Source organism: Trachurus japonicus, chromosome 8, assembly GCF_045865225.1.
Source record: "Trachurus japonicus isolate A0001 chromosome 8, Traja_1.0".
Taxonomy (NCBI): domain Eukaryota; kingdom Metazoa; phylum Chordata; class Actinopteri; order Carangiformes; family Carangidae; genus Trachurus; species Trachurus japonicus.
The window spans coordinates 2914506-2927591 of record NC_140914.1 but is presented as its reverse complement, the minus strand read 5'-3'; the positions used below and the strand labels follow the sequence as shown (position 1 = coordinate 2927591).

General features: G+C 41.6%; 1 protein-coding gene across 1 annotated transcript in view; it reads right to left on the bottom strand.

Annotated features, from left to right (window-relative positions):
* The window catches only part of LOC146982330 (uncharacterized), a 420172-nt gene that overhangs the window by 300817 nt on the left and 106269 nt on the right, over positions 1 to 13086 (bottom strand). The window contains exon 6 of the mRNA XM_085785572.1: positions 10334 to 10507. Within this exon, the coding sequence (XP_085641698.1) occupies positions 10334 to 10507 (174 nt within the window). The remainder of the gene's footprint in view (positions 1 to 10333; positions 10508 to 13086) is intronic.

Sequence of the window (13086 nt, the reverse complement as noted above, 5' to 3'; positions counted from 1 at the left end):
AAAAAAAGCCTATTTGTGGCATTGCATTTATGCAGTTGTACTTTTTGGTTTTCTTTGATTGTTTGTTTTCCTTCTTGTTTTAGTCTCCACATTTCATTTTTTTTTCTTTCACACTATACTATACACACAGAATTTAAGAAAATGTTATTTTTGTGTGTGTATAATATTAGGGCTGTTGCGTTAAAGGGACAACAAGGAGTTTCTATTTGGTTATAAAAAAAGTCTCACGTTAAAGCAGAAGTAAGCGATCCGGTCGTTTTGGCTAATGCTGCGTTCCAGGCAGGCTTTTGAAACCGTAAATTACAGCTTCAAGTCACAACTTACGACTTTGTAGCGTTCCAGGCAACCCACTCGTGTTTCTCCGACCTGTTTTACCTGTGAAAGTCACTATAACGGCCACTCGTAACTTCTGACCCGTGAACTCGTACCAGATCAAACTGTTACGACTTCACAGGTCGGAAAAACACGAGTTACGAGTTGCCCTGAACGCACCATAACAGTCCTCGTCCCTGCGTCGCCACATTCACGGCGTCCCTTGGCTGCACACACAGGGTCTCATTCATGAAACGTGAGCAGCACGGATTTGTGTGTAAACCCTGAGCAGCGCAAATTTACGTGGATTTCCGCATTCATCAATCTTTTAGTAGTGCTGATTTTTTCGTAGCTACTCACAAAATCTACACCTGCTCCGGACTGTGTGTAGCGCTTGTGTAAATGTAGGAATGCAAATAAATACTGCTTGTCACTGTTGAAAATTACAATTTTAATCTGTATTACTCTCTCTCATGTTCAAAATACGCTGACGCCTTTGAAACACGTAATTTAAACATGACAAACAATTAGAAATATTTGGAGAGAGAGACGTTTTAGGTATCCGACACGCACAAACACGTCAAGGCTCCATCTAATGATGATAATAATCTGATATAAAACCGGAAAAAACTTTTTTGTGTTGCTACAGTATACACTCGGTGGGCGCACACTTCACCCTGCGCAGCAGCGCAGTCAGCACCGGTTTGGATGGAGCTGTGAGAGACGGCTGGTGCTTCTGTAACAATATAACCTGCCTATATAACTTCATGTGTTGATACAACCATGCTCCTCTACAGCTGAGGCTGTGAAGAGTTGTGTGTATTTATTTATTTTTTTCATGTTTCATATCGAACTATTCTGGCTTTACTTCTTAAACGGTTCTTTAATCAACCAAGGATAGGCCTACTTAAAGCAGAAGTAAGTGATATATTTGTGTTAATATAAGTCTTAAATAGTTATATCTTCCGACAGCAATCACTTACATAGAGTGTTTGGACTGAAACACGGGTCTGTCAGTCACTCTGCTCTGCTCTGAGCCGAAGAGAAAACTTTTATCGTATCCTACAGTTTTTATCCAATGAGGAGAGAGAACGGCATGCAGGGCTGTGTGTGCAGCCAAGGAACGCCGTGAATGTGGTGACGTAGGGACGAGGACTGTTATGGTGCGTTCAAGGAAACTCGTATTTTTCCGACCGTGAAGTGGTACCAGTTCGATCTGGTACGAGTTCACGGGTCAGAAGTTACGAGTGGCCGTTATAGTGACTTTCACCGGTAAAACAGGTCGGAGAAACACGAGTGGGTTGCCTGGAACGCTACAAAGTCGTAAGTTGTGACTTGAAGCTGTAATTTACGATTTCAAAAGCCTGCCTGGAACGCAGCATTAGCGAAAACGACCGGACCACTTACTTCTGCTTTAATTCACTAAATCTGTTTCTTCCCTCCAGCCTTTGACCTGTCCCAGTCACACCACCACTAACAGAAGAGAATTAAATATTTTTTCTGGACTCCACTTCACCCAAAATGACTTCGATCCGCGATCTCTCTTTTTTTCTCTCTCTCCCTCTTTCCTCGTTTGCGTCATGGCCGCAGGTGAGCAGGATGCACCTACCTCCTAATATGGTGGTCAGGATCTCCTTATAGGTGGTTTTCAGATGACGTCACGTGGAACGTCACGACTGCAGATGGAGGGCAGGAAGTGTTTTTCCCGCAGGAAAACAATGGGAAAATGCCTACGGTCTGCGCTGTCTATGGCTGTTCAAAACGGTCAAACCGGGAAAATCAAAAAAGTTACTTGAGAGTTCCTAAGGTACAATAAGTGATGTAAAATTATTTTTCTGTCTTGATCAATAGAGGGTGGTATGATTAAATTCAACAGCTGAACTCTGAATCATTTCACCTCTTCATGTGAAGGCTGTGTTTCATTTTGTGTTGAGTGTAAAACTGTAACACTTCTCCAGAAAAGATAATGAATCTTTAAAACAATAGAACTGTTTTCATCAGAACAGGTTTAGTTTTGTGTCATGTGTGTTTTTTTTATCAGAACCTAGGTCTCATGTTCCTTTTTGTATTTTGCACAAATCCAATAAAAGTCATCACAAACCATAAACTATAAATAAGCTATAGGTATTCATCCATGCTTAGAAAACACTGGTGGGACAGGCTGCTAATGAACTATGTGGAGAGTTGATAATTGATTCTCTCTCTGTGTCTGTCTCTCTTTCTCTCTCTCTTTCTTAAATCTGTTTTATCATGTTTGTTATTTTTGATATGGACCACTTATTGTGTCTGCAATAAATATTAATAATAATAATAAACTTTATCTTTATCTTTATCTTCTCTGGGTCCGTGTTAAACTTTTATTCTGAAGGTCAAACACAGTTTTCACGTTAAAAAGTGAAATAAACAGAGGATTCAGAGAGATCAGCTGTCTTTGTTCTGTTTCCCTTAGCTGCCTGTTAACACTGACTCACACGCACGCACGCACACGCACTCACATACACAGAGAGAGAATACAGTATCTTAACAGTTTTTATTTCTCATGTTGGCGCTTTGTCCTAAAACAATTTCTTAAAAAAAAAAAAAAACAGTGGGTAAATCTCCAAACGCCGCCTCAGAAAAAACTAAACTTATCTTTAGTGAAACGATGACGTCATAGCCTCACCTGTCACCTCTCTAACCTGTAACCTGGGCAACACCGCTGGACGTAGAAACTACAACAACAACAATGGCGGACTAGTGTAAAACTACTCTGACTCTTCTTCCCTTCACACTTCACAGGGACTGAGACTTAACGGTGAATAATAATAATAATGTTGTTTTAACACTCACCTGCTGCAGCTCTTACTCCTTCTTCTTCTTAAAATGGCGTCTGAACTAAATACTTTCACTTTCTCTCGCTCCTCCTCCTCACCTGTCTCATATCCACACCTCAGTCTGGGGCGGAGCCAGGCAGCCAGCTCACCTGAGGGAGTCACAGCACAGCAAGCCTCTACATTTAAAAACTTCCTAAACTAAACTAAAAAATACCCAACATACCAACCGTAGGCTACGTGCTACAGTTTGACAGAAAGAGAAACTTTTATTGACACATTTATTTTCTATGACGTAAGCCTATGTCACAGGTAAAGCATTTCTCATCAGCTTTATTTTTTCTCTCTTTTTTTTTTTGACTATTATGATTTTGAATGATTTCTGAATGTAAGTGATCTCATGTCTGCCTTTGTCATTTCTGGTTTGAAATAAAGTTGTTAATAATAATAATAATAATTTAAGAGCACATTTAACACACATATGAACACCCCACTTGCTCTCACATTGTTAACTACTTTAACACAGAACACTATAAGATTTTCTACCTTAAACTTACATCATGTAACCTAATCTTATCTGTGACTCTCCAAACACAAACTTCACAAACTTTATTTTTCCTTTTTCAGTCAACCTCAGAAAATGATCTTTAACATCAACCTGCTCACATCTCTGTCGACTCACAGCTTCTTTGCTAATGCTCCTGTTCCTTGGTTATCTCCATAAACCATGGTGTGTATTAGCGGAGTCAGTATTTAGATTTAATGTGTTTTTAAGTTGATATTATCTATGTGAACTTCAGCTAAAACTAAAACCCACTCCACATATTATTCAGACCAGTGGTAAATATGTTAACCAGCTAAACTGTTGTTGCTGCAGCAGTTTGGTTCAGAGAACGATGGTTCCTGGTTCCAGCTGTTGTTGCAGGTGGGGCGTTAATTAGCGGTGCACCCCCCAAAACGCGCCAAAACGTCGCTGCTGCTGGAAGAGCCGAGACACACGGTGAAACTCTCTCCGTTATTTGTAGATAATATGCTCTTAAAGTCCTTACTTACCATGAATATCACACACACACACTGAGTGATGAGGTGGCGGCCATGTTTAAAGTGTGTGTGACTGTGTGTTGTTTTTCTTTGTTCACGGTGAGACGAGGATTTAACGATCTCATCTCATTAGCATACATGTGTTTGTGTTGTGGCTTTGTTCTGTGTGTTTAAAGTTCATCTGCTGTGGATCCAACTGAAACTGCCACTATACGATCTCATGTCTACAGAAATATCTGATTGATTAGTGAACATTCAGTTTGAAACTGGAAACTACAGCTGCATCTCAATAAATCAGAATATCATGGAAAAGTCTATTTACAGTAGTTCAAGTCAAATAACCACAACCAAGTATTGAGTGCAGATGGACTAACTTTTTACAAGGACAATATTTCTGTATTAAAAATGCTTTTTTTAACTGGTCTTTTGTAATATTCTAATTTTGTTAGAGACTGAAATTTAAGTGTTCATTAAATGTTAGCCATAATCAATACAATTAAATAAATAAAGACATGCAATGTTTAATTCTGTGTATAATGGATCTAGGTGTGTTAGCTTCACTTTTTGAATTGAATTACTGACATAAATAAAATTTTCTATGGTATTCTAATTTATTGAGATACACCTGTATATATTTATTTGTTTATTACGGGCATGTCAATTAAATCATCATCATCACACTTCATCTTAGTTAAAATAATACAATACACATGGCCGAAAGGGAAAGTGGGAGAAGCAAAAGCTTATGCTGCGTTCGATTGCACTCGGAACTCGGAAAGATCCCGGTCGGAAATTCCGACTTCCGAGGTAAATGCGTTTCATTGCGCAACCTCGGAAAACATGGCTGGCCACAGTAAGCTCATATCTTTCGAGCATCAAAAAGTACTGCTGGGGAAGAACATTAGCTGCTTGGGGGAGAGAGAGAAATAGAAACGCCACTTCTGCAACACACTGTCTTGAACGCACCAGAGAGGGGAATCCTGCATGTGTCACAGCGAGCTGTGCAGATTCAACTCTTGCTGCAGTACGCATGGAACTAGGCTATATTCCCTTTTCCACAACTTCTCCCTTCTAGGTTGGAAAATAAATAGCCTAAATAAATAAATACCTCTCGCGGTGTGCGACGCCATATTGCTGTGACGTAATTCCGACCGAGTCGGGCTGCTTGAATCCAACCCGAGTTCCCGAGTCGGAGTTCCGACTTCAAGGGCCGTTCTATTGCATTTTTCCGAGTTGGAGGTCGGATCTTTCCGAGTTCCGAGTGCAATCGAACGCAGAATTATCTAGTCCCGCCCCCATAATAAAGAATAAACTAGAAAATTTCCTCTCAGGAAATTTTGAATGGGCCACGGGAGCTACTGCGGGTTGTGCCATCTCTGTCAACATGGGAATCAAACCCACGATCTTAAGGTCAAGACAGAGCTGATCAGACAGACACATGATCATCTTTCTATAAGCACTGATATGGAGGAGCTGTAACCACATTAGGTTACCTGTGTGTGTGTGTGTGTGTGTGTGTGTGTGTGTGTGTGTGTGTGTGTGTGTGTGTGTGTGTGTGTGTGTGTGTGTGTGTGTGTCTTGTGTCTTATTTTTTTTGCTTTTATGCTTGATACTTCGTTGGTGTCGCTGTTGTGTGTATTGATTGGTGTTGCTGTTGTGTGCGTTGTTCTATATTTGTGATCAGGGCGTCATTGTAAAAGAGAGCTTGCTCTCAATTGGCTTCCCTGAATAAATAAAGGTTTGAAATGAAATGAAATAATTGTTGCCGTTGTAAACTCCATCGGTCCATGCTAGTGTTAATACAATCCGCTCACTGTGATGCTAATTACTTCAAGTTAAATCCTATTGGGTTAGCCTAACAGTGTTAATGGCTTTGAAGCCGTGAGTGAGAATATCTTAGTAAATACTACTGAGCAGCAGACATTTTCTGACTACATGCTGTGTAAAAGAAACTGTTATTCAATGTGTTCTGAAATACTTTGTGTAAAGTACTGCAGCTGGCTGTGGGTTAACACGGGTTCATATCAAATATTTACTGTTAATGCTGGTATTTCTGTAGCTAAGAAAAGTTAAATGATGATCTGAAGATTCATAGTCTTTGTAATTCATTAGAGTTTAACCGTATATTTAAAGGTGGCCGGCTTTTTTGAGATCTTCCTTATGTATTTCACCTGCAATTGAAATGTAGTTAAAATGTCAAATTGCTCACAACTTAGCATCAAGTAATTGTATCTTGACCTTGTCTCAGGTCCCAGAGTGAATACTTTTCAAAATGCCACCCTGCTGAGATCGTGGAGCCGACCTAGAGTGATCCAGAGATTTGTGAAGATTTCAACAGTTTCCAGAGAGAGAAGATGTTCCAGTACTGGATGACGAGCCAAGCCCAGAGAGATACTGAACCACTGGCTTTCAGCAAGGAGACAGCAAACTAGGTAACACTTATGTATTCCTCCTCTTTGTCAAGAATGGTTACACTTTACATTCATCATTTCGTCTCTGGGCGCAGCTGGAAAACATTTACACCACACCTTCATAACGGAACTATCATTTCTTATTTCCCCCGTAAAGGTTGTTGTTGTTGTTGCTGCTGCTGCTAAATATGAATATTGCTATGTCTTGCCTGGACCCCCGTTCTTCTCGCACTGCGCCGCTTCTTCTCGCGAGACTTGGGACGTTTGGCGAGTTCTGTGCAGCCGCTGCTCGGTCAGTCAGTCGGTCTCTGAAACGAGGTGAGGCCGGACCGTGAACACACAAGGACCGTAGGTAGTGGAGCATAGATATATTATACATATACTGTCAGTATGTATATCTATAGACCACATGTCTAAAACCACATGTTTCCCATGTGCAAAATTTTTCACATGTGAAGAATCACATGTTAAAGTTCATATGGGTTTTCTGTAAGGGATTGATTAAACAACAAAACCAGACTGATGAAATCACAACAACCATGAGATTTGATTTGTTTTTTAAAATTTATTACAATATGCCGTTAGCCAAGGTTGCAAATGATATTCACATGTAATAGATGGAGACCAGACCCGACTTTTAGACTCACATTAGAGCAAAAAAGACAATAATACGATATAGCGAGACTTTGAATTTACATAGCCTAAGTGTGAAAGTGTAAAAAGCAAAGGTAAATATTTACTTACCTTACTTTATTAGTTTATTTAGTCGGGACAATGCATATTAATGGACAGTGAGTACCAGAATACTCACTGTAAATACAACAGATTTATGTGCTAAATTACATCCATAGTCCCCAAAACAATACAACAATTAACATAAAAAAGTCCATAAAGACAAAGGACCAGTAAATAACAGAATACGTACATTTACATAGTTACAGGAGGGTTGGACACACAAGTAAAGTAAAGTAAAAGTAAGTGTAAAAGTGTAAAAAGCAAAGGTAATATCAAATATACGTTAATTCATTGATCATAATACAAAAATAGTGTTTACTTGTTGGGCAAAGACTAAAACAACGTGGCGCCTAAGCAGCTGGTAAATCTGTGTATTACAGTGTCCTGTAAGGGACAAACAGTCAAACAGGTTAACTGCCTCACATTAAAGCAGGACTATGCAAGTCGGCCGGAAATAGCTCGCTCCTTCACTGGTTTCTCTTTTTTTACCCTCTCTGGAGCTCCCCCACAGTTCTGGGAGGCACAAGCGCATTGGCCTAGACCCCATTCACCTCATAATAGGTCACTCAACCATCACAGTGTCTCTTAGCCACAATAATAACACCCGAAATCCTGCATAGTCCTGCTTTAATATGTTAACTGTCGTCGTATCAATCTGATCTGAAACTCCATCATGGTAAAGAAACACTGAATAATGTGGAAATAGCTGCAGTTCTTCACCACACCACAAGATGGAGCTGATTAGTCAGAATGGATGAAGAAGGAAACAGGAGGAGGAGGAAGAGGAGGAGGAGGAGGAGGAGGAGGAAGAGGAGGAGGAGGAGCAGAGAGTGTGTAGAGGATCAGATGAGTCTAGAGACAGTAGCTGCATTTCCATTACAGATTTTCGCAAAATAAAAGCGCTATTTCTGAAACTTCGAAAAAGTGCAATTGCTATTTGCGAGTGTTTCCATTGAAAGGTATTTTGCGAATGAGCCGTAATGCGTCTTGCGTTTCTATGGTGACGGCACAGCGATCTCAGCTGCCGACAGCTGTTGCTGTTATTGTTTTTAACAAAGACAAAAACAGCGCTTGATTGCTGAAAGGCAAAGCCCGTGTGGCGCTGCAGCGGCCACAAATAAGGACGCACTCACACGGGCCAGTTGTTCCGTACCGTGCTGAAGCCCGAATGCCCCCTCCCCTGTCCCCCGCTGGCCCGCACTCACACCACCTCCAACCCAAGATGCTCAAGCACGGTTGCCTCCGTTGATATAGAGAGGGACTATTTGTTTACCAACACGGCGGATGTGCGCTTTAACCTGACTGCAGAAAGAACGGAGCCTTTAAACACCAGCGGTGATGAGGCGCTGACAACAATATAGGTGGTTGTGTCCACACACCCGTACTGGTTTATGTGACTTAAGGTGACATTTCAGCGCAGGAGGGAGTGGGAGCGTGGATGCGAGCCAGTCTCCTTCAACCATGCACGGAAAAGGGGAACGATAGGAAAGGTTTTTCTAATTTATTGAGAAACAATGCCCAGGTCAGCAATGCATGACAATAAACATGTGGTTCATTTGTCCCCTCAAGTTACATAAACCAACACACACAACTCCGGTGACGCCGGTGACGTGTAGAAAAGCGAAAAAAGTGTTTCCATTACACTTTTGCGATGTTTGTATCGATACGTCTCAAAAACCACCTCATGAGAGCGCAAAAACTTTGTAGCGATATTTGAGAGTTTTTTCGAAATGTAGGTGTTTCCATTATCAGTTTTTAATTTCGATATTTAGGTTTTGCGCATTTCAAGGGGTAATGGAAACGCACCTAGTGATGATCTCTGTCAGGTCCAGAACACACAGGGAGGATGGTGGACTGGACTCTGTGAGAGACAGTGGAGCTGCTCTCAGATCAGTTCAGGAGGTTCTGGACTAGTAGGGTTCCCATCTGAGAAGAGAAGCAGAGGACAGAGGTGATTGTCTCTCTCTCTGCTCTGATTGGCTGACTGTTGTCTCTCTCTGCTCTGATTAGTTGACTGTTGTCTCTCTGCTCTGATTGGCTGACTGTTGTCTCTCTCTCTGCTCTGATTGGCTGAATGTTGTCTCTCTCTCTGCTCTGATTGGCTGACTGTTGTCTCTCTGCTCTGATTGGCTGACTGTTGTCTCTCTCTGCTCTGATTAGTTGACTGTTGTCTCTCTGCTCTGATTGGCTGACTGTTGTCTCTCTCTCTGCTCTGATTGGCTGAATGTTGTCTCTCTCTCTGCTCTGATTGGCTGACTGTTGTCTCTCTGCTCTGATTGGCTGACTGTTGTCTCTCTGCTCTGATTGGCTGACTGTTGTCTCTGTTATTGTCTCACACTGACTTTAGTACAATAGTGCTGAAAGCAGCACAGACTGACTCCGCCCCCCTACTGACCTCACAGTCTTCAGTCTACAGTCTGGACTCTTCACAAGATCATCCAGATCCTTCAGGTCTGAAGACTTCAGGTTGTTGAGGCTCAGGTCCAGTTCTCTCAGGTGGGAGGGGTTGGACTTCAGAGCTGAGACCAGAGAAGAACAGCTGATCTTTGACAAACTGCAGCTCCTCAATCTGAATAAAGAATAAAAGAAGAAGATGAATTCATTGATGATCAGAAAGAAGAGTTTTTTCTTCAACAGGTGAATTTCAGTGTCTTTGTCCAAACATGAGTTGTGAGGATCTTGTGCACATTGTTGTGATAGAGATGAAGTGAGTTGATGAGCTGATACTGGACATTTTCTCCAGAGTTTCTAGAAAACATGAGTCGTCTGACTGAGAGAAATACGAGTGTGTGTGAAGGTTGAACTGAAGTGAACAGACATTATTCATGACCACTGAGTGAAATGAGCTGAAACTGAAGAATCATTCTCACACAACAACAACTGCAAATATTCAACAACCACTATTTCAAATGTCATTAATCAATTCAATCAAAGTCAATGATTCAAGTTCTGAGTGAAGATCAATCAGGTTCAGTTGTGGATCAAAGATCTAAGATCTACAACAGTAACAGTCAGTGAACTCACATCAGAGTCTCCAGTCTACAGTCTGGACTCTCCAGAAAACCACTCAGAACCTTCACTCCTGAATCCTGCAGGTTGTTCTGACTCAGGTGCAGGTGTCTCAGGTGGGAGGGGTTGGACTTCAGAGCTGAGACCAGAGAAGAACAGCTGATCTCTGACAAACTGCAGTTCTCCAATCTGAATAAAGAATAAAAGAAGAAGATTAATTCATGAATAACTGATCAATAATGATTCTCTGTTATTATTATTTTTATTAATAACTAGGCGTGTCCTCCACTAAGGATTTTCATAGTCGAATCTGATCAGATTTTAGTCGACTAATCGTAGAATCATGTTGTTTTTTTCCTCATTGATTCATGATCTCATTTGCATCTTTTTCTGGAGAAAAGAGTTCAAACAGCTGAATAAACTAATTCTTCAGTTGGCATCAGATAACAGGACGTTCTCCATCCGTCCTTTTCCTGATCTCACTCATTAAGCTGCGATGACATCATCATCTCTCTTTCAGGGACGGTGCAGCGATGACGAGTACGAGTGTGTGCTGTGAACTAACGAGTGTGTGCTGTGAACTAACGAGTGTGTGCTGTGAATTAACGAGTGTGTGTGGAGAATGAAAACGTGGAGTCTCGTTGTGAGGACATGATATGAGCATCAGTGCTGGTTCAGACGGGTCAGGGGTCGAGGGTCACAGAACTATAGTGTTGCTGTTTTTGTTGTTGTTTGTGTGTGTGTGTGTGTGTGTAGGTGCCTCACAGTAGACAGAGAACGCGTCCCTTAGTTTAATATTGTAAATAAAACTTTAGGCCTGAATTTAGGGAGAGAGAGATAGTCGGTGCTCGATCACTCACTGTGATGTTTGTTTCTAAACAGTCTCTCCTATTTTATAAGAAAACAGATACATTCTATGTAAAACCAGATATTCAGCAGCAGGAAGCTCCTCTATATATTCACAATGGTACAATCTTTTCTTCATAACCACATTGTGACGATTCAACAGCGAGGTTGATCGTCCAATCAGAGCTCTCTGAGTCGAATCGTAGTCGACTATTGGAGGTCACCCCTATTAGTAACTTTATTGATCAACTCGTATCAGGGTTAAATCAATAAACTAACAGCACAGGGGTCAATGACGTGATGAAACCCAGTGGTGTAACTTTGATTTTTTGATAAAAATCTGAATAAACAGGAAAATAAATCTTGACTCAAATCAAAGGACATGTCCTGCTCAAGATGCATTAAAATCTAAATAAAGAAACACAGAAAATAATCTATTTCAATTTAATGTTTTCAGAAGAAAGTATATTTTTATAAGTTGACTTTAATCCACTGTAGGTGGATCAGATACAACAGTCAGTGAACTGACCTCAGAGTCTCCAGTCTACAGTCTGGACTCTCCAGAAAACCACTCAGATCCTTCACTCCTGAATCCTGCAGGTTCTTGTTCCTGCTCAGGTCCAGGTGTCTCAGGTGGGAGGGGTTGGACTTCAGAGCTGAGACCAGAGAAGAACAGCTGATCTCTGACAACCAGCAGCTGTACAATCTGAATAAAGAATAAAAGAAGAAGATTAATTCATGGATAACTGATCAGATGATGATTCTCTGTTATTATTATTTTTATTAATAACTAGGCGTGTCCTCCACTAAGGATTTTCATAGTCGAATCTGATCAGATTTTAGTCGACTAATTGTAGAATCATGTTGACTCCTGCCCTCAGCCAAGCACTGAGTCACGGTTCCCCCCCCCCCCCCCCCTCCCCGGTGTCCGTCAGAGAGAGGAGCCGTCCGGTCATGCTCTGGTGCAGGAGATGTTGGAAGTTTGTGTGTGTGATCTAACAATAACAGGTCTGTCTGTCATTGACTGTTTCTGTTTACACAGCTGATTATGAATTAACGAGCATCTGTCACGTCGTGGTTTTTAATTCATCTCAGTTGCTCAAAATAAAAGTCGAGTTAAATTTTCAATACGGACTTGGTTTTATCGTTTCTTTTCTTTTTTTGGCTACCTTTTATCTTTTTATCAATATAAACAACAACAACATGTGGTCCACATCGCTGCGTTATTAGACTATGGTTTAATAATCATTCTGACACAGCAGCACTCGTTCCTGCATGTTCTACGCTGGTTCCAAATGTGCGTACACCTGGTCAGAGCTGGCGTGAGATTTGTGCGTACCGTACGCTCACGCTCAGATTGATAAATGCCGATCCTTGCGGTGAATTTGGTGCACACCCATTTTTTTGGTGTACGCAAGTTTAATAAATGAGGGCCATTGACAGGAAGTGGCTGCAGTGTGTGCCGTGCTCTTCACTTCCTGCTTCTCACTCCAGCCTCTCCCAGCCATTGAGCTACCAGGGAGCAGACTTTAGCTGCCAACAGCTCCCTACAGCCAGCCTCCACTGGAGCGCAGCTTTCCAGCCTCCTCTGCCTCTGCTGCCAGCTCTGTGGATCTCAGCTGCTTCCTCTCATGCTTCCTCCCATGGTTCTGTCAGCTCCACAACATCCACCAGCTGCTGTGTTTCTGACCACAACTCAACATCTGCTCTCAGATCAGTGCTGCACGTTGCTTCAACAACAAGTGTCTGAGTTGAAAACAACAGTTGTAGAAGCTGAGCTCGTTCTCTGCTGCTCTGAATCACAAACACTACGACTGCTCTCACCTTCTTCTCTCTGGACTCATCTCAACTGTTTTCTCTCTTCAGCTTCTTGAGAAAAATCCTCACACACAAATCCTGACATGTATGAACCAATGAGAAGC